The sequence below is a fragment of the Myodes glareolus genome, chromosome 19 (genome assembly GCF_982192425.1).
Source record: "Myodes glareolus chromosome 19, mMyoGla1.1, whole genome shotgun sequence".
NCBI lineage: Eukaryota > Metazoa > Chordata > Mammalia > Rodentia > Cricetidae > Myodes > Myodes glareolus.
Genome location: NC_142044.1, coordinates 41853939 through 41874600, shown reverse-complemented (window position 1 = coordinate 41874600; position 20662 = coordinate 41853939). Strand labels below are relative to the sequence as shown.

The 20662-nt window shown below is 49.5% G+C and overlaps 3 protein-coding genes across 6 annotated transcripts in view; 2 read left to right on the top strand and 1 right to left on the bottom strand.

Annotated features, from left to right (window-relative positions):
- Micall1 (MICAL like 1) overlaps nucleotides 1–5199 on the top strand; it is a 31495-nt gene extending 26296 nt beyond the window's left edge. For both annotated transcript variants that reach the window (XM_048454882.3, XM_085678379.2), the window contains exon 16: nucleotides 758–5199. In XM_048454882.3, coding sequence (XP_048310839.3) covers nucleotides 758–879 — 122 coding nt within the window. In that variant the 3' untranslated portion in view covers nucleotides 880–5199. The remainder of the gene's footprint in view (nucleotides 1–757) is intronic.
- Nucleotides 3029–10572, bottom strand: C19H22orf23 (chromosome 19 C22orf23 homolog). Of its 3 annotated transcripts, XM_048454798.2 has the most exons (7): nucleotides 10435–10570; nucleotides 10161–10272; nucleotides 7854–7916; nucleotides 4562–4744; nucleotides 3924–4052; nucleotides 3658–3758; nucleotides 3029–3520 (listed from the first exon to the last, which is right to left on the bottom strand). In XM_048454798.2, exons 2-7 carry the CDS (start codon nucleotides 10261–10263, stop codon nucleotides 3449–3451), a joined length of 651 nt encoding a protein of 216 aa, XP_048310755.1. In that variant the 5' UTR covers nucleotides 10264–10272; nucleotides 10435–10570; the 3' UTR covers nucleotides 3029–3448. The 3 variants fall into 3 exon arrangements, with proteins under 3 accessions (XP_048310755.1, XP_087755113.1, XP_085534509.1); XM_087898987.1 differs by lacking the exon at nucleotides 10161–10272 and having other exon boundaries at nucleotides 10435–10572; XM_085678383.1 differs by lacking the exon at nucleotides 7854–7916.
- On the top strand, nucleotides 10560–20064 carry Polr2f (RNA polymerase II, I and III subunit F). The gene is made up of 5 exons (XM_048454800.2): nucleotides 10560–10712; nucleotides 13161–13230; nucleotides 14649–14779; nucleotides 19740–19811; nucleotides 19893–20064. The coding sequence occupies exons 1-5, from the start codon at nucleotides 10693–10695 to the stop codon at nucleotides 19981–19983; spliced, it is 384 nt and encodes a 127-aa protein (XP_048310757.1). The 5' UTR covers nucleotides 10560–10692; the 3' UTR covers nucleotides 19984–20064.
- Nucleotides 20065–20662: the final 598 nt, after the last annotated feature.

Here is a 20662-nt window from a genome sequence, read left to right as displayed (position 1 = left end):
CTGAAGTTGCTACCTGAGAGTTGTTTGGGTTGGGGTTTGACCTTAGTTCCACCTGTGGCTCATTGTTTGGCCTTATGGATACATCTTGGCTGAGGCTGGAGCCAGATTAACTTCTGGTCCTTTCTCGAACATGAGCTGGTGGCTGAGCTCTCACTTCACTCCCATTGCTATGGTGCCTCTCCCTGGGCTGAGGGTTATGGAGCTAATGGTGCAAAGCACCAGTCTGGGATTAGGCACCTACAAGCACATGGTTGGTGTTGGTTCTTTTCAAAGGCACACATTTTCCTTGTGAGAGTTTGAGGTTTGGGCAGATGGTTTCTGAGGTGTTCCTTAGTCCTGGCAGTTGGTATTTCTGTTGTAGCCTACAGAGAAAAGTACGTCAGTACAGGTGATCCGAGCTATTGAATAAAGAGTGAACTGTACCTCACAGTGGTTTTCAACCTTCCTAATGCTGCAATCCTTTAATACAGTTCCTCATGTTGTGGTGACCCCCAACCATAAAATTGTTTGCTACTTCATAACTGTAATTTTGCTACTGTTATTAATCGTGATATAAATATCTGATATGTAGAATATGCGACCACAGGCTGAGCACCACCGTCTCAGGTTCCAGACTGTCCTCCCAGATGTGGACCCCAGGGAGAAAAGGGAAACTAGGCATAGTGACATGAGTTGGTGCATGGGTGGGCTGAAGCCGCTCAGTGACGCTGGCCACTGCTCCATCCTGCCCCTGATGGTCCCCTCTTCTTTGCTGCAGAGTTCCAAAGAGAGACTGAGTCTGAGGGTAAGAAAAAAGGCAAGTTCAAGACCATGAAGGTGCTGAAGCTGCTGGGAAACAAGCGTGACACCAGAAGCAAGGTCCCTGGGGACAAGAGCTGACAGCACGGGAAGCAGACTTCCTCTCCTGTCCAGAGCCTCGAGGCCAGAACAGCACTCTGCTGCCCTCAGACTTACCAAGGGGGACAGTGACCTTGGGAGGGAGTCCCTGGGTGAACTTTGACCTCCTTGGGAGTCTCCAGCTGGTTTGGGCTGAAGTTTTCTTCCGTCTTTCTTCCCTGTGTCCCAGACAGCTGTGACTTAGCCCTGCCCACTTGGATTCTGACTCCAGATGCTGTGACAGGCCCAGGGACAAGCAGGGATGCAGGGTCTAGGCAGAGGCAGTAACTCTCCTTGTACTTCTGAACCAGGTCAGATGGAGTCTTCACTGTCAGTCCTGCCCAAGGCAGGCTCTGGCCACGACATGTGCACCTTGCAGCAGGCCAGCAACAAGGCTTGCTGCCTAACTTCTTCCTTCTCAATCCTGACAATTAGTCTCTGCCTTCCTGTCTAACACAGGTGCCCTTGAAAGTCATGTCCTCTCACTCAGGAGCTCTATGAAGTCTCAGTGAATGCTGTGCTGTGACAGTTGGGGATGAACTGCTTTCCTCTGCCTCCCACGCTGTAGGGAGCTCTTCCCTTATCTCTCTTGGTTCATGGGAAGTCTCACCCACCACATGGGGACCTGGTGGTTGTGCTAAGGTGGTGACTCAGACTAGCCTAGAAAGGCATGATTTGGGTAGGTGCTAACCTTTGTTCTCTAAGGTGTTGTGATCTGATCTGTGGTGCAGGGTTTCTGCCCACCCATCCCAGGGGATGGTCCCATTCCTTTCTGTGGTTGATGCAGTCTGTCTTTTCTGTTGTCTGTCCCTCCCAGGACTGGCGGCCATTCACCCCTGGATGGCCCTGGGAGAACAGTACTGGGGCACAACTTTCCCTGGGGAATATGCCAGGCAGCTTATGATCCGAGCACTATTCTTGCTCTCGGGGTCTTCAGCGCCCCTCCCTCTGCATCCTGGGAAGGAGTGCACTGTTCCTCAGTTGCCAGTGCCCGGTAGCCTTGGCCACAGCCACATCTGTGCCCTTTTGCCTGTCTGTGCTCCACCTCATGGCCAGGTGTCTGGCCACCCGGGAGGGGCTGGTCTGTCCACACAGTTGGGAACTTGACCACAGTGTCTACCATGGGGCAGGATTCTCTCCTTGTCTGGGGAGAGGTGCCTGCACTCCCATATGGCAGTCTTTCCAGATGCGCTGTTGACCTGAAGCCCAGGCCACCACCTCAGGTTTTTCAGAAGGGTCCTGTGACCCAGCTGCTGTAACCCAGGAGAGGGCTCCACCAGACTGTCTCAGTGTCAAGCATAGTTTCCATGTCTCCAGGGACCAGCCCTCCTCACAGAAGTCACCCGTTGCCTGTGAACGTGGGCATAGGCTTGCCACATCTTGCTTACTTTTAAAAAGAAACCCAGAGTCCAGTTTTTGTACAGGCATAATCTGTAAATGTTGCCATTGATTCGAGTTTGCCACTGTAGGCAGCACTTGTCCTGGGTTTTCCAGTGTGCTAGGCCTGGGCTGGTGGCTGTGTCCCTCCGACCTGATGCTTATCTGCTCGCTCTTACACAGTAGCCATGTTTATTCTTTGGAAGACAGATTATATGTTCTGTTGGAATTATGGGATTTGTAGCAGGTGCAGGAAGTATTTCATTTAGAGACAGGAATGATGGGATACTAGTGAAGGTCAGGCTGTTTAGAGTCAGCAGTCTGAAGGACACTGCTGTGCAGTAAACCAGTTGTGGGGAGTGAGGGCATACCAGGTGGGAGCAGGGCTGTTTCCTGATTGGGTTCCTTGACCTTCAGGCTGGGACCTCGGAGGCATGTGAATGGAACTGGAACCAAGGCTGTGGCACCTGCCAGAGCCCTTTTAGTATGGATCCCTCCTTTTTATGTTTCTTTCCTTAGTCTTCATTTGGTGGAAGTCATGAAGTTGACCTTTAATCCCGAGTGGGCTCCTCAGCAGTAACTACCTGGATGGAGTGTCTTGATGTGCCGCGTGTTCACACTGCAGAATTGAGGGCTAGCACTGACAACAGGCTGCTCAGGAATCTGTTTCCCTGCTCCTCTGGAAATGTGCAAACAGCGGTTAGAACCCATGTGTGCTGGACGGGTTCTGAACAGATTAAATGTGTTTATTCCTGTGGAAACAAGGCGGCACATGTCATGGCCAAGTTAAATGTGTTTTATTGGCCAATTAATCATTGTGGTCAAACATTTGCCCAAGGCTACAAGAAGGCAAAGAAACAGATCCTAAGATATAGGAAGGACAGGACAGGGTTCACAGAGCACCTGGAGGACACCTGTGGCATGAGAAGAGCCAGAGAGGGTGCCTTTAGGCAAATGTCCAAGGTGCTGAGCTGGGGTGTCAACATGGTGTGTCTGGGGCTCTTTCCCCTGAAGAAGGTCCCAATACTGTGGCTGTGACAGTGGCTCAGAGGCGTCACTGAGGCCTCTGCATCCCTGGGCAGTGCCACATCGTGATCTGGCGTGGTCTCTGGGGGTAGGCAGACCTGGGGATGACACTGCTTGGCAAGGCGAAGGCTCTGGTGGTCGCACTGGGCTGGCCAGCCCTTTTCTAGGATTAGGTGGTGGCGAGAGCCTTCCTAAGCTTCTCGCTTCTGCTGCGGTCGATGTCCTCCATTTCCCTTATTTTCTGCAAAGGGTCACCAGGAAGATTGCTGTCATGGCAGGACACCATGGTGGGAGCTTGCCACCTAAGAGGCCAGCCATGGTGCTGGCTGGGGCTCCTCCCATTGACTCTACTCTTCCCCACTTTTTGGGCTTTCCTACCTGGGAGATTTCAGCCAGGATGATTCCTCGGTATTGCTTGCCCTGTCCCAGAGCCTCCATGGCAGCCAAGAATTCTTTCCTGTCTTGGACTTCCTTCACCACTGCACAGAGGGGAAGGGCCATCAGTGCACAGGGCAGTGGGAGTGCACAGGGGCCCAGGCAGCACATGGCCTCTGAGGGAGAGCGGGGTAGGGGTGGGGGTGGGAAGGTCTATAGCAAGTCATGTTCTCTTGTTAGCCCCATCAGTTCTACACACACATACTCACATTCTTCAAACCGGTCCAGCTCGGGAGCTGGCTCCTCTTGCTGCACACGAGGAGCCGTTTTACGTTCCTCTATGTCCTTCCCAGTGGCAAAGATATTTTGGAGTCTTCGTTTCTCCTTCTCCAGATCTCCTGTAGGGCCCAGAGACGGTCTTGTTAAGGGGGAAGAGCAATCGTTTCCCTTATACGCTGCAGGGTGTCGGGGTTGAGAGGAGTGGGCTCTGCAGACCCAGCACCTCCCTTGACTGTTCCAGAGCAGAACATGCCAGGTTAGCAGTTGAAACAACCAAGAAAAAGCTTCAGTGCAGAGCTAACAGAGAATCCAGAAATGCAGGCCTCCGAGGTGACCTGTGTGTGGGGAATTGTGAGGATGCTGGGGCATCTGGGCCAAAAGCAGTACTGGAGGCCAGTATGAGGGGCTCCCAGATGCGGGCTCAAATACAGAGGAAATGGATTTGAGGGACCATGTATCCCCCTGGGATTAGGATTAGGAAAACGGGATTAATTTGAAAAAGCTATAGGAAGATGAAGAGGGCCATCTGTCTGGGTTTGTTACCTGCTACTGGAATGGTGCTGTCTGTCCCAGGCTGCTATGACCCCAGAAGACAGAAGAGAGCCCCTAGCCCAAGACCATCACTTACTGGTGGCCTGAGGCTTGAATTGCTCACGGATGTATGCCCCATTGGCTTGACACATGCTGGCAGGCCGGAGGTGGGAGTGGGTAGCCAGAATGGGAGGCAGGTAGATGGTTGTAGCTGGCTTCTTGGAAGGAGAGTTCCTCTGGCTGGATGTTGGGTTGCACTGCAAGGGCAGAGGGGCTCCTCCTGGGAACAAAAAGGTCAAGTGACAGCACCTGTTTGTCTATGTTTTCAAAGAAAAATGGTATTTGCCAATTAGAAGTCAAACAGCGTGGACAGTCCAGCCCTCTGAGCCTGCTCTGTAGGTTGTGCTAACAATCAGGTGGTTGCTCCTTATTCTTGATGCTTCTAAAACACATTCAAGGATGTTTTTGTTCGGTATGTACACAAACGGTTCTTAAACACTGGATCACACCATATGGTCAATAACAGACCCTTTTCACTTACCAATTTATCATGACCAACTTTCCGTAAAGACACATTTATATGTAACTTATTTTTTATAGTAATCTACTAGTTATTAGAATGATTCCACTATTTATTCAGCTAGTCATTCAGGTTCTCTCTGGGTTTGTTTTGGTTTTGTTGGTTGGATTTTTACTACTTCTGACAATGCTGCAATAAACATTCTTATACACTGAGTCTTTGTTGTGGTGTTTATATTTCTCTCTCTGTGTTTTTTTAAAAAAAAAACTTTATTTAACCTTATTTCATGTACATTGGTATAATAATGTCAGATTCTCTGGAACTGGAGTTATAGACAGCTGTGAGCTGCCATGTGGGTGCTGGGAATTGAACCCCGGTCCTCTGGAAGAGCAGTCAGTGCTCTTAACCACTGAGCCATCTCGCCAGCACCCTCTGTGTGTGGTTTTTGTTTTAATGTGCCGTGTGCATGTCTGTGCATGTGTGCAGGTCAGGAAACAACTTGTAGGAATCAGTTCTCTGACCATGTGTGTCCCAGGAATCAAATTCAGATTGTTACACTTGGCAGCAGGCACCTTTCCCTGCTTAACCATCTCACCAGCCCTGTGTTTTGGTTTTTGCTTTTTTGATGTTGTTTTGTTTGTTTGTTTTCTTAAGACAGGGTTTCTTTTGTAGCTTTGGAGCCTGGCCTGGAACTCGCTCTGTAGACCAGGTTGTCCTCAGACTCACAGAAATCCACCTGCCTCTGCCTCCCGAGTGCTGGTATTAAAGACGTGTGCCACCACCACCTGGCAGCATTTGCTTATTTTAAAGGCAGGGTCTATCCAGACTGGCCTCCCAACTCCATATAGACCTTAAACTTTTGATCCTCCTGCCTCTACCTTCCAAGTGCGTGGATTTAGGTATTTGCCACCATACCTGTTTTCTGTGGTGCTGGAATGCACCAGGGCTTGGTGCATCCCTGGTAGGCAAGAGCTCTACCAATTGCAGCCAGATTGTGGTTGTAATGGAAAGCTTTAGTAAAAGGGTAACATTGGAGCAGACAGGGAAGAGTGCAGTTACTTTGAGGCTCAAAGACTGTTCCAGGTAGAACAGCTGGGGTGAAGGTGCTCAGGCACTGTGTGCCCAGATATCTAGGTAGCAGCCAAGAGGCTAATGGGGTGGGGGACAGAGATCAGGACTTACGGAAGTTTCTGGAAAGAGGATTTTATTCTACAGCTTAGCAAGCCATTGGAGGGTTTGGGGCAAAGTTACCCTTTCTGCTGTTGAACGTCCCATTCATGGCCAAAGGTTGGGTCAAGGAAGACAGCTATTCAGATACCATGCAGCATTGGTGAGGAGCAGAGAAGACAGGTTATCAGGGTCAGGTTTTAGCTTTCAGGGCTGTTGACTAGGCAGGAGAAAGAACAAGGGACGACAAGGATGACTGGGTTTCTGTGCTTTGGCATTACAAGTGTGTGCCTGCCATTACTCCCCACCTGCCTTCCCTTTGTGGAATCAAGCAGATCCCATTCTCCGGATGATCCCATGCCCCAGGTCTGCCTCTCCCCTGAGCACATGCTGAGCAAGCAAACAGTTACAGGCTCAGTGATGCTGGACATTCATGTCAGGGAGAGGGATCTGTGGCTTCAATCAAGCTACGGAACAATGTAGGTTTTGCTTAAGGAGAAGCAGACAGTGAATTCCTAGGGAACAGCTTCAAGGAAGCCTTGTCTTTCAAGGTGTACTAATCTTTATTTTATGTCTATGAATGCTTGCATATATCAATGTATACCATATATGAACCTCTTCTGGTGCCCACAGGAGTCAGAAGAGGATCACTTCGAACTGGAGTTTAGATGGGGGTGAGGCACCATGTAGGAGCTGGGATCTGAACCCAGAACCTCTGCAAGAGCAGTAAGTATTCTTTACCACTGGCTGGTCAGTATTTCTTTACACTGTGTGAAGATGTATCAGTATAAATGGTTTAATAAAAAGATAATGGCCAATAGCTAGACAGGAGGTATAGGCGGGATTTCTGGACAGAGAGCTGCAAAGAAGAGGGCAGAGTCATCAACCAGATGCAGAGGAGGGAGCAAGACATGCAGGAGGAGAGGTGAAAGGCACGAGTCATTGGCAGCTCGTAGATGACTAGAGCTAGCGGGACAGGCCTAAGCCATTGGCTGAACTTTCAGAATTAAGTTTCCATGCAGTTTGTGACCTGCAAAGAAAAATTCATCCACAGCGTGTCTTAATCCCAGCACTTGAGAGACAGAGACAGGTGGAGCTCTTGAGTTCCAGGCCAACCTAGTCTACAGAGTGAGTTCCAGGAAAACCAGAGCTACACAGAGAAACCCTGTCTTGAAAAACAAACAAAACATATGTTATTTTTAGTTACTCTTAGATATGTATATGCCTGTGTGTCTGTGAACATGAGTGCAGTGCCCACAGAGGCCAGAGATGTGGGATAGCCCTGGAGCTGGAGTTGCAGGTGGTTGTGAGCCATCGACATGGGAGCTGGGAACCAAACTCAGGGTCTCTACAAGAGCAGTACCTTCTCTTAACCACCAAGCCACTTCTCCAGCCTGCCTCACTCTCCCCAATCCTTTTTTATGAAATGGTCTCACTATGTAGCCTTGGCTGTCCTGGAACTCACTCGGCCTGCCGCTACCGAGTGCTGGATTAAAGGCATGCACCACCACTGCAGGGCTCAGTCTTGAACTTTTGGTGATCGACCTGCCTCTGCTTCCTAAGTGCTGGGGCTAGAGGTGTATATCATCATGCCTGGCTTCATCTCTGCCCTTTGGGATGAACTCCCCCTCCCTTTTACATATATATTAAAGATATATCCCTGGTCCTCTGTCCAGGAAGTCTCTAGAGTGACTGTCCTTACTTCTCATGGTGTCCAAGATGTGTCGTTGCTGGAAGTTAGTCAGTTTGGACTCCTTCATCATCACTACAAAATAAAAACACTCTGTGAGACCTCCTGAGCTGCAGCTGAACCCTGCATCTCCCCCACGTCTTGGCATGAGACCTTCTGAGTTGCAGCTGAACCCCGCATCTCCCTCACATCTCAGCATGTCTCATCCTGCCCAAACTCAACTGCTCCCCAACTCCCAACTGAAGTACACATGTTCTTCTGTCTGCTTCATTTTTCCTAGAGCACGTGACACTTTAGGTTTTTTCCTTTTTCTCCTATCATTCTATTTATTTATTTATAGAAAGGGTCTTACTATGTAGCCTGGCTGTTCTGAAACATGGTATATTCATTGAGCAGGCCTTAAACTTAAATGATATCCACTCGCCTATGCCTCCAGAGTGCTGGGATTAAAGTCATGAGCCACTATATATGGATTTTTTAAAAGTCTTTTTGTTGTTGTTGTTGTTGTTTTGAGACAGGATTTCTCTGTGTTATAGCTCTGGCTATCCTGGAATTTGCTCTTGTAGACCAAGCTGACCTTGACCTCACAGAAATCCACCTGTCTCTGGTCTCTGACTCCTGAGTGTTGGGATTAAGGGCATGCACCACCACTGCCCACCTAAAAATGTTTTTTTTAAAGACTCTTATTATTTTATTTATTTATTCTGGTTTTTCAAGACAGAGTCTCTTTGTGTAGCCTTGACTGTCCTGGAACTCCATCTGTAGGTCGTGTGGCCTCAAACTCAGAAACCCACCTGCCTCTGCCTCCCGAGTGCTAGAATTAGGGGTGTGCACCACCACCTGGCTTTAAGATTTTGTGTGTGTGTGTGCATGAGTATGCCTATGTGTGTATAAGTGCCTGTGGAGACTAGAAAAAGGCACTGAACCTCTATAGGTTGTTTTGGGCCACCTGATATGGTTGTTGGAATTGAATTTGGGTCCTCCAGAATAGCAACAAGTGTTCTTAACCTCTGAGCTACCTCTATAGCCTTTATTGCATTTTATTTTAAAGACAGAGTATTACTAATAATCCAGACCAGTCTTTTTTTCTTTTTCTTTTCTTTCTTCCTTTTCTTTTCTTTTTCTTTTCTTCTTCTTCTTCTTCTTTTTTTTTTTTTTTTGGCTCAGGCAATCCTCTCAAGCAGCAAATTTGCATATCATTATATTGTCTAAGACACACACACTTTTTTTTGGCTAATATGGGTACTAGGGACTGAACTCAAGTCTTCTTGAAGAACAATACACGTTCTTAACAACTGAGCCAACTTTTCAAAATGTAACACTTTTTTAAAAAGATTTATTTATTCATTATGTGTACATCATTCCTTCCATGTGTGCCTGCATGCCAGACTGCATTATAGATGGCTGTGAGCCACCATGTGGTTGCTGGGAATTGAACTCAGGGACTCTGGAAGAGCAGTCAGTGCTCTTAACCACTAAGCCTTCTCTCCAGCCCCAACTGTAACACTTTTTGTGTGTCGTGTGCTGAGATTGAAACCCAGGCTTCGTGTATGCCTAGCATACATATTACTGATCTATACACCAGCTCTATAATTTTTTTCTTGTTGATTTTTCTTGTTAACTTCCTATACTATTAGCTCTATGGAAGCAAGAATTGTTTGCTTTTTTGCAGTCCCCTTGTACTTTACTTCCACTACGTAGGACAATATGAAAATCATATATCAGGTGTTTTTAGTTGTTGGATAAATGAATGTATATATGCTCATTCATGTATCAGAGGCTGGTGCCACAAATGTGAGCAGAAACAGGCAATTTCTCTGCCTGGTGGCATTCACCATTTAGAAAGTGATGGCTGTGGTACTGGAGAGATGGCTCAGCGGTTAAGAGCACCAGCTGCTCTTCAGGAGGACCTGGGTTCATATCCCAGCACTTGCACGGGGGCTCACGACTGTCTGTTACTCCATTTCCAGGGAATCCGGCGCCCTCACACAGGCATACATGCAGGCAAAACACCGATGCACAAAAAATAAAAAGAAATAAATCTTAAAAAAAAAAAGGTGATAGCTGGGAAACTAAATGCCTATAAGACCGACTATATATTGTGCTAAGCCCAGGGAAGGCAATTGGATTTGGTACTGGGAGTTTTCCTAGTGGTGAGGAGGAGTTAGGTTTCATTGAACGTGCAATGTAAAAGATGAGCTAACCACACCAAAATTCTCCGTCCTTTGGACTTTGATCCTTTCCTCCTGAACTTTTCTTAATCCCAGTCTCTTAAAGAAATCACCACCTCTCCTGTCGTTGTTCCTGTGAAGCACTGACCTCTGAGCAGCTCGCAGGTCCCTGGCGTGTAAGTGACCTGCTTAGGGCAGCACCGGAACCGGGTTCCTTTGGACACTGTGCCCACCCTCTCCTGTGAAGCCATGGGAGGGCCCTAGGAGGGAGAGAAGCAATGACCAGCCCTCGTCTCGCGTCGCAGTCCCGACCTCTCATCGCCAGCACCCTGGGTGTCTGAGAAGCTGGTGCCCGGACCCTCGGCTCCGGACCGTGCAGTGAACACAGTCCCTGTCTTGACGGTCCCGGGCGGAACGCTCACCCTAAGCGTGGCAGTGCCCTCCTGAAGGAGATCCTCAGGGAAGCCAGAGTGTCGGGGCCCGTCCCAAGCGCATCTAGTTACTATGGTAACTAGCGTACACGCCTACGCTTGCGCACCCGCGTCTCCTCTTTGGCTGCCTCCCGGAAGTGATTGCTTTTGGGTCGCGGCGCAGGCGCAGACCGCGGGTAGTGCCGGCGACGAGTGAAGCGCGAGGTTCACGCTTGTGCGGTCCGGGGTGGTCAGTGCGGTGAAGGCGTCATGTCAGACAACGAGGACAAGTGAGCGCGGGCTCGGAGGGGAGGACTTCGTGGTGCGAGCCGGGCGCTTGGAGCACAGGCTAGCCCAGCTACGGGGTCTGTTGGGGTGAAGTCTTGAGACCTTCCTACCTCGCGGAGCAATGCTCCCGGGACAGTGCGGAGTAAAGCCTTCTGGGCACCACCTTTCTGGAAGGGAATGCCGGTGGTGTACTTCGTGTAGTCGTAGAAATAGGAAGAAGCAATAATCCAGAGATAGCCTGGGAGGCTGGGAGCAGGCGCGGACTTGTAGCACAGGTGGCCAGAAGTGGGGAACTCTGGATATATATTTATTTTATTTATATGGAGACCAAATCTCACTGTATACCAGGTGGTTCTACTTTAGCAGTCCATCTACCTCCGTCTTCCAATTGATGGGATTAAAGCGTGAACCACTGTGCCTGGCCCCTGGTAGACTATACACTCACACTTACACACAGACACATATATGAGAGAGAGATGGTATTCACATATACACACACGAAAGAGAGAGAGAGAGAGAGAGAGAGAGAGAGAGAGAGAGCGCTATGTAGCCTTGGCTGTCCAGGAACTCACTGTGTAGGCCATGCTAGCCTCAAACTTAAAAAACATCCACCTGCCTCCACTGGGATTTATAGATGTATGTCACCATGGCCAGCTCCTGGATATATTTTACCTTTTTTTTTTTTTTTTTTTTTTTTTTTTTTGAGAGAGAGAGAGAGTCTGTCTACATGGCACTAGCTGTCCTGGAAGTCAGTCACTGTGTAGATCAGACTGTCCTCAAATTCACGGAGATTGCCTGCCTTTGCCTCCTGAGCACTAGGATTATAGGCGTGTGCCACCATGCCTGGCTGCTAATATAGTTTAAAAGTAGAGCCAAGAGGGGCTGGAGAGATGGCTCAGAGGTTAAGATCACTGACTGCTCTTCCAGAGGTCCTGAGTTCAATTCCCAGCAACCACATGGTGGCTCACAACCATCTATAATGCGATCTGGTCCCCTCTTCTGGCATGCAAGCATACATGGAAGGAATGTTGTATACATAATAAATAAATCTTTAAAAAAATAGAGCCAAGAGGATTTCCTGATGGCTGCATGTGTTAGGTCAAAAGAGAAGATAAACTACGGGAGCCCTAAAATAGATGTAGCTGTCAAAATTCAGAAATAGAAGCTGGATGTGGTGGGCTTACCCCTGTAATCCTAGCATTGGGGCGACTAAGGCAGGAGGATTGCTGTGAACAGATGTCAGTCTGTGCTGCGTAGCGTTGTGTGGACCCCTAGAGAGGAGGTGGCTAGTGAGTGACTGGGGAAAGGGGGAACCCAGGAAAGGCTGAGGAGGAGCTCCCCCAGAGTGTGAAACAGGAGGGAGGAGCCAGATGTGCCAGCTGTTAGACGGAGACAAGTGAGAGTGGGGAGGATTTAGCAAGGCAAAGATCATTAGTGAAGCTGACATAGCACACACCTTTAATCCCAGCACCCGGGAAGCAGAGGCAGGCCGATCTGAGTTCGAGGCCAGCCTGGGCTACAGAGGGCGTTCAGGACAGCCAGGGCTACATAGAGAAACTCTGCCTTGAAAACAAAACAAAGAAGGTAATCAGCGAACAGAGCTCGGGGTGTGATGGGAGTCTTACTGAGGTTAGATTATCTTCTCTTCCCATGGTCGTAATCTCACCTCAGGGGTAGGGTGATCGTGGTAATGTTCTCTGCTGGGAATTAATGCCCAGGGATTTCATGCATGCTATGTGTACACTATTGAGCGACACCTCCAGCCCTGAAATAAATTTTGTTTTTGTTCTTGAGGCAGCATCTCCCTATGTAGCCCAGGCTGGGCTTGAACTCCTGAGTCTCCTCCTCCACTGTCCAAATGCTAGGAGTACGGGGGTGTAGCATCACACTCACAGATGTATAGTTTCCCCTTCCGATGGGGCTCGCCCTGCGCTGGTGACTGGAGGATGGCTTACTGATGGCCAGCATTGCTGCTTGTCCAGGGAGGGAAAGCTCGGCTCCCGGTACCGTGCTGAGCAACACCAGCTTCAGGGGATTTGACACCCCATTTCTGGCTTCCACAGACATCTGCACACCTGTGCGTACACTCACATTCACACACACAAACACATAGGGAGGCAGAGGCAGGCAGATATCTGAGTTCGGGGCTAGCCTGGCCTGCAAGAGCTAGTTCCAAGACAGGCCCTGTCTTGAAAAACCGGAAAAAAAAAGTCCTCAGACCAGAAAAGTACATATTACGAGCTGACCGCAGTAGTTCATAGAGAGGGCAACAGTGGTGAACAAGTCCTAGCAAAATTAGGGGGCAGATGGGACAAGATTGAAGGCACACAGCCAAGCCAGAGATTTCCCTCATTGAGATTTGCGGTCCCTCCTACGTCACAGCTGATACAGTGAGCTGTGCCTCTGATTCTGGCAGGTGACGTTCTAACCAGCATTTTCTTCTGGCTTAGTTTCGATGGCGATGACTTTGACGATGTGGAGGAGGACGAAGGACTAGATGACTTGGAAAATGCCGAGGAGGTCAGTAGCCCCTCTCAGCCCTCAGCTTCCTGCTCTGCAGGCCCAGGTGCTAGACCACGGGGTGGGTGATGGTTGCCGAACGATTTCGCCGTTCCCTTTTCCAGGGAAGTGTCTCCCACAGATACAGGCAGGATTTCTCAGTAACTATTGAGCCAGTCCTAGAACTCACTCTATAGACCAGGCTGGCTTTGAACTCACAGAGATCTGCCTGCCTCTGCTTCCTGAGTGCTGGGATTAAAGGTGTGCACCATCACCACCCAGTTCACAGATATACTCTTGGCCTTTGCATGAGCTAGACCTTAGCTAGGTTTTGGGATTGTTGTATCTTATTATGTATTATTTTTTAGATTTGTTCTCGGTAGATAGCCCTGGAACTCAACTATTTAAACCAGGCTGGCATCTAACTTACAGAAACCAGCCTGCCTCTGCTGCCTGCGTGCTGGATTAAAGGCGTGGGCCCAGGTGCATTGGTGTCAGATCCCCTGGAACTAGAGCTACAGACAGTTGTGAGCTGCCATGTGGGTGCTGGGAATTGAACCCGGGTCCTCTGAAAGAGCAGCCAGTGCCCATAACTGCTGAGCCATCTCTCCAGCCCCCACAATTTTTATCTTTTAAAAAGATAGTTTTTTTGTGCATGTGCGTGTCTGTGTCTCTGTGCGGTGCACTCACCTGTGTAGTGTGGTGGAGGGCCAGAGGCCTCTGTCAGCTCTTATGGTCTCCACCTGCTCTTTCAAGATGGGGTCTCCCTGAGCTTGGGACTCACTGCGTCAGCTAGACTGTCGGTCAGCAAGCCCCAGAAATCTTTTTCTTCTTCCCTCCTAGTTCTGTGGTTGTATGCACACACTGTTATATACCCAGGGTCTTACATGGAGACTAAGGATCCATATTTTAGGTCCTCCAGTGTGGAGCAGAGGGTGGAACCCAGGTGTGTGTGTGTGTGTATGTGTGTGTATGTGGAGCGGAGGGTGGAACCCAGGGCCAGCCTGGATAGATGTGTGGCAGGTTGTTGCTCAGTATGGGTGTGACTCTTTCTTCTTACCATGACTGTCCTTGCCACTCGACCCATTGACTCAATTGCCACCCGTGAAAGATCTGGTGTTTGTGCAACTTCCTGTTTAGGGTGTGCTCATCACTTAGAGGACCAGCCATCTTTTGTGTGGGGCAGCTGGCTCTGGAGTCCTGACCACAGTCTTCTTTACTGATGGTTTGGAGAATTTGGTCAGGTTGGCTGGCTCTTGAAGCCCTTGGGATAGGGACCATGATTCCTGCCTCATGGGGTAGTAATAAGGAATAGGGTATTAGTAAATGTCCTTGACGTCCAGAAAGCGTTAATGGTGGTGGTGAGTGTCATTGTCATCATCTTCATCTCTGACCCAAAACTAACCCTGAGATGTCCCCTCTGTTTTCTTGGTGTCCAGGAAGGTCAGGAGAATGTTGAGATTCTCCCCTCTGGCGAGCGACCGCAGGCCAACCAGAAGCGCATCACCACTCCGTACATGACCAAGTACGAGCGAGCCCGTGTGCTAGGCACCCGGGCCCTCCAGATCGCGTAAGTGTTGTCCTTTGCTGTCCTCTCCATCAGCTAGGTCACCGTGAGCCCCAGGCTGCTGATCCTGCCCAGTCCCTGTGTGCCAGGCATTGTGCTAGGCTTAGGGATCCTGTGGTGTAATATAAAAAATAGGCCATGAAAAGTAACCACACAGGAAAAAGTGTCAGTAAGAACCCTATTCAGGCCTGGTGGCACAGACCTGTAATTGAAGACACTCAGGAGACAGAAACAGTGGGATAATGAGTTCACCTAGACTATGGGGTGAGTTCAAGGCTACTCTGGGCAACTAGCAAGACCCCGTCTCAAGCTAGAAGTGAAAAGGGATCTGGGGACGTAGCTCAGTGGCAGAGTGTCTGTCTAGCACGTGTGAGGCCCTGAGTTCAGATAATTCCTGTCAGTTTGCTGGAATGAAATGAGGATGGACTCAGGTAAGGCCATGGTAGCCCTTCAGGCTTCTATCCCTTCCTGTTGTGAGGGAGACCGGCCAGCCCAGTGAGGTAGGGAGGGCCCTTCACTTGGGAAAGCCTGAGAGCAGCAGTGGCTTCCGGGGTCTAGACAGCAGGCAGGCAGACTCAGGCAATCCAGTGATTGCTGTAGCCTGGAAGAGGTAGAGTTAGTGGAACTCTAGTGGGAGACCTGAGCCTGAGAGAAACTGCTGGACTTCTGACGTGGTGGTGTGGGGAATGGCGGATGCTGCAGGACGGACCTGGGAGATTAGAGAAACACAGTGGCCGGGCATTCTACCACCAAGTATGTGGAGGCCTACATGCTGGAGGCGTAGTGCTGTCTGCATCCCCTCCCACAGGTTCACACAGCCCTGGGTAAAGATAACTGCGGTGTCTGCCTTGATAAAGGGTTTGTGTGTGGGCAAGGTGGTCCTTAGCCATTCCTCAGGAGTAGACCTTTCCTTTCTCTAGCATGGTTGCACTCTTGCTCCTTTGAGTAAAGTTAGAGCCGCCTTCCGGGGCTACGGTCCTGTTGGCCCATACTGTCTGTTATGGCACTCACTGGCTCCATGTGACCATTTAAATTAATTCATTAATTAAAAAATTGGCCCTGTGAGGTAGCACATGTCTTTAATCTCAGCACTCAAGAGGCTGAGCCTGTGGATCTTTGCGACTTCAAGGCCAGCCTGGTCTACAGAGTGTGTTCCAGGACAGCCAGGTTACACAGTTAGATGCCATCTCAAAAACAATGACAAAAAGCCACAAACTACCACCTCCACAACAGAGAAACCTATCCAAACAAATGAAAACAAAACAGCCCCCCTCCCCCTAATACTAGACACATGTCAGGAGTCAGGAGCATCTTTGTGGCTCACAGCACAGGGATGACATGACACAGGTACAGGATATTTCCAGATGGCTGAGTATTCTGGGAGGCTTATTCTTTTTTTTTTTTAATTATTATTTATTTATTATATACACAGTATTCTGTCTGCATGTTTTGCCCGAACACTAGAAAAGGGCATTAGATCTCATTACAGATGGTTGTGAGCCATCATGTGGTTGCTGGGGATTGAACTCAGGACCTCTGGAAGAGCAGTCATTGCTCTTTACCTCTGAGCCATCTCTCCATCTGGGAGGTTTATTTCTTTAGCTAAAAATGGCCCAGTGGATGCCTTCATAGTCTCTAAAATGCAGCTGTGCTCACCACTGAGGTGTGCTGCTGCCCTGCTGAGAATGTAGAGGTGATTAAAGATATCATCCCAGCTCCCCGGATATTTTCTGATGAGAGCTGGACCAGAGCATAGGTAGCCTGAAGTCAAGGCAGGTGTGGATAGTGCTTTCCAAAGGGCATGGAGGGGCTGGAATCCCCAGGGTGGTAGACGAAGGGTGGTGTTTTGTGTGTATCTCTGGTGCTAAAAATAGTGTGGGTGGTTACAGCTTAGGTGGGAAGCTTGCAGCACAGTGATGGCAAAGATGTCATTACAGTGGGCCAGCAAGATGGCTTAGCTGGTGCAGATGCCTGGTCCCAAGCCTGACGACCTGATTTACAGGAACCCACAGGGCAGGAGAGAACTGATTTGATTCCTTCGTGCCATGGCATGTATATAATCATGTATATAATTGCACATACACAGACCCGAACACAAAATACAGCCTGAGGAAGTGATCATAGGTTGAGTGCTTGGCGCTCTTCCAGGGGACGCAGCGCCCTCTTCTGGTGTTCATGGACATCCACACACATGTGGTCTAGCTACATAAATACAAAACATATAAGTAAAAGAAAAAATAAAATTTTAAGTCTTCACACACAAAATTAATAAAATAAATTTTGTTTTAGAAGACTGGAGAGAAGAGCACATACTGTTCTTGTAGGGGAGCCGAGTCATAGCCACCTATAACTTTAGTCCCGGAGGGATCAGCACTTCTGCCTTCCGTGGGCACCTTCTCTCCTGCTTATGCCCCAATATAGACACACGAACACAAATAATTTAAAAAAAGACTTTAAGAAATAAAATTAGTAGAAATGTCAGTAGACCCTAAAGGGACAGGTTCAAATTGACATGTGTCTGATAAGCCAGTTTGGAGCATTCATAGGGTGTGAAGGCCCAGACAAACCCAATCCAAGGCAACCTGACTGTCATATTTTTCTTTGGGGCTTCAGTGCACCTTCCCCTGAGGGGTCCATGCCCTCTGGTGGTGCTCTGCCTGTTGTGAGGGACAGCCAGGCAGGATCCTGTACTTCCGCTTAGGTGCAGAATGAAATGCCTTCATGGATAGCTTTTGATGGAGTTCAGTCTGGCCCACTAGCACCACCTGGTGGCTGATGTCACTCACATCTTGTTAACTGGGTGGGTGATGTGTAGTGGCTGCAGGACAAGACAGTCACTTGAAGCCCACACTTGCACTTGCATGTCCATAGATAGGGACATTGATGAACAGATGCCCTTCAGGTACTCCTGTTATGTATGGAGAGACCAGGCCCAGACAGGTCAGGACAGCCGTGCGTGTTCTGTAAGGCTTTGTGTGCAGTGGACGTTACAGACAGGTCAATACAGCCATGCATATTCTGTAAGGCTTTATATGCAGTGGGTGTTTCTTTTGTTTTCTTGGTGTTAGGGACTAAACCCGGGGCCTTATGTTCTATTACCAAACTATACCCCAAGTTTTGGAGTATTCATGAAGGATATTTGGTTTCTGCTCTTGGGAAAATTTGAGGCTTTTGGGAGTAGCAGAGATCAGAATATTTAGTAATAAACTAGTCAGGGTTGCTCTCAAACTGGTTGGCCCCCAGAGTCACCTGGCAGCTCTGAAGGTACAATCCTCAGAACCCTTACTGAAAATTTCTCTCCCAGGACTGGAGAGACAGCTTAGCAGTTAAGAGCACTTGCTGCTCTTGCAGAAGACACAGGTTTAGTTCCCAGCATCCACGTGATGACTCACACCATCTATCCCTCCAGTTCCAAGTCGGGCAGTGATGGTGATGTGCACACCTTTGATCCCAACACTTAGGTGGCAGAGGCAGGCAGATCTCTGTGAGTTCGAGGCTAGCCTGGTCTACAGAGTGAGTTCCTGGATAGCCAGGGCTACACAGAGAAACCATGTCTCAAAAAAACAAACAAATAAATAAAAAAGTATGTCCTGATGGTCTAGAGAAGATGCTGGCTTTGGTGTGCTTCTCAGTAGCCCTGGATTTATAGATGTAAGCCCGTCCAGGGTGATCAGGGGAGTTGTTCTTAGGGCACAGAACTGGAGGTGCCATCCCCTTGTTTGGTGTTGGGGCCTCTGCTTGGACCTAGCATTGGCTGGGGACTGGGCCCTCACAGTGGCCATGTGTGATCCTGGGCCACCAGCAGCTCATGGTCTTCTGTGAACAGTAGTCTGGTGTCTTTGGTGCCATGAATGGCACATGTAAACTCACAGGCAGTGAAGACAGTCGTTTCCGGAGGGGGACACCTGAGCCCCTCAGGCTGTGGAGAGATGGCACAGAATGTCCAGGCTCCTCAGCTTGTCTTCTGTGGCTGTGACAGAATCCTTGGGGCAGGTTCCTGGCTCAGTACGTTTGACTCACAGTTCTGGGGGTTGGAGGGGCCAAGAACATGACACCTGCACCTGACGAGACTTCAAGCTGCGTCAGCATGGTAGAGGGTCACATGGTGAGACCAAGCAAGCTGCCTTGAATCTCTTCCTCTTATAAAGCCTTCACAGTGGTCCCGCCCTCAGGACAAAGGCCCCTCCTCTGGTACTGCCGTCGTGCTAACTTAAGAACATAGGGACACTTAAGAACTGTAACACGGGAGCGGAGAGGCATAAAAGTTTGTTCTGGGTGTGTGAATGAAGGCTGGATGGGGGCCAGGTTGGGAGAATGTGACCGTTCTGGGGTTGTTGCTGTGTAGGGCTGTGGGTTTGACTGATGTGGTAAGAATGAAGGGGCTTTTCTGGTGGAGCATTGCAGTTAGATGACTTTAGTGTGTTTCATGGGGCACATCTGGACTCTGCCTCTCTGCAAAGTGGGACTACCCTCAATGAACAGAGAACGTCAAGGTGGAGAACAGTGAGTGGCATGGAGTCTTCTAGTCTTCGGTTTTCTGTGGTTGTTTTCCCAGTGAGGCAGGGATTATCTTCATCTTTAAATGAGACCATTGGGGGCTGGAGAGATGGCTCAGAGGTTAAGAGCATTGCCTGCTCTTCCAAAGGTCCTGAGTTCAATTCCCAGCAACCACATGGTGGCTCACAACGATCTATAATGAGGTCTGGTGCCCTCTTCTGGCCTGCAGGCATACACACAGACAGAATATTGTATACATGATAAATAAATAAATATTTAAAAATAAATAAATGAGGCACAATTTAAATCCAGTCTGCTGGTCTTCTCTTTGCTTAGTGGCAGCTCCCTGTACACTTCTGCCAGCTCAGCTGCCTGCCTAAGTGACCTTGCTGGGTGAGGAGCAGGACACCATAGTCACCTTCTCTGAGCCTTGTTTCTTGTCTCCAACCCGTGTCTGTCCCTGCAGGATGTGCGCCCCAGTGATGGTGGAGCTGGAGGGAGAGACAGACCCGTTGCTCATCGCCATGAAGGAACTCAAGTAAGTCCCTCAGAGTCGAGCCCCCGAGAGTTGAGGGAGAGTCAGGGCACCAGCCCTCATGTCCTGTGAACTCCTCCACAGGGCCCGGAAGATCCCAATCATCATTCGCCGGTACCTGCCAGATGGGAGCTATGAAGACTGGGGCGTGGACGAGCTCATCATCACCGACTGAGCAGCGTTGTCGGACTGTGCCTGGGCGCCATTTCTATGCCCATTTTATACATGTATATAATAAACTTCGCCCTTCCCACCCCTCTGCGCCTGCTGCCTGCAGTGCTGCCACCTGCTGCAGAGAGCGTGCCCACATCGAGGTGGCCCTGTGACTGTCAGCTCTTTCTGAAGCCCTAGGGACTTGGCCCCGTGGGTCCTCCCATCCCTCCTCCTATCTCCCCATGCACCAGAGCGAAAGCTGCTGCAGGGGAGACACCTCAGCTGCCTTCTCAGCAGACAGATGAGTCTTTGTGCCCAGGGAGCTGGTTGCCATGGAAACCCCCAATTTCCTTTCCAGTGGGGACTGGCTGCAGGGGCTTCTCCCTTCTCAGGAGTATCACAGAGCAGGTCTCATCAAGCCAGCCATTGTTCCTGGGGACCTGCCTCGAGCTCTTATCAAGGACTCAGATCCCCTTTCAGGAGTGGTGCCCTAGCAGGAAGTGTGGGGGTGCAGTGATTCCCCCACTGTCCCCAGACAGAGCCCTGTTGGGCAAGTCAGCAACTGGAACAAGGACCAAGCACCTGTCCAGCTCTGTCCCGGGCCAGTTCACATAATGCCCTCCATGGCCATCTCTTTGCTCTGCCACCTTGTGCCTCTGCTTCTCAGACTTGAGCTAGGATGATGTGCTCTTGGGTTCAGC

Coding starts and splice junctions, on each gene's coding strand:
- C19H22orf23 (XM_048454798.2), bottom strand. CDS start 10,263: ATGGCTTCACAGGAGAGGGTGGGCACAGTGTCCAAAGGAACCCGGTTC. Junction 7,917..10,160: donor GACCTGCGAGCTGCTCAGAG/GTCAGTGCTTCA, acceptor TTTATTTTGTAG/TGATGATGAAGGAGTCCAAA. Junction 4,053..4,561: donor ATTCAAGCCTCAGGCCACCA/GTAAGTGATGGT, acceptor TGGGCCCTACAG/GAGATCTGGAGAAGGAGAAA.
- Polr2f (XM_048454800.2), top strand. CDS start 10,693: ATGTCAGACAACGAGGACAA. Junction 10,713..13,160: donor ATGTCAGACAACGAGGACAA/GTGAGCGCGGGC, acceptor CTTCTGGCTTAG/TTTCGATGGCGATGACTTTG. Junction 13,231..14,648: donor ACTTGGAAAATGCCGAGGAG/GTCAGTAGCCCC, acceptor CTTGGTGTCCAG/GAAGGTCAGGAGAATGTTGA.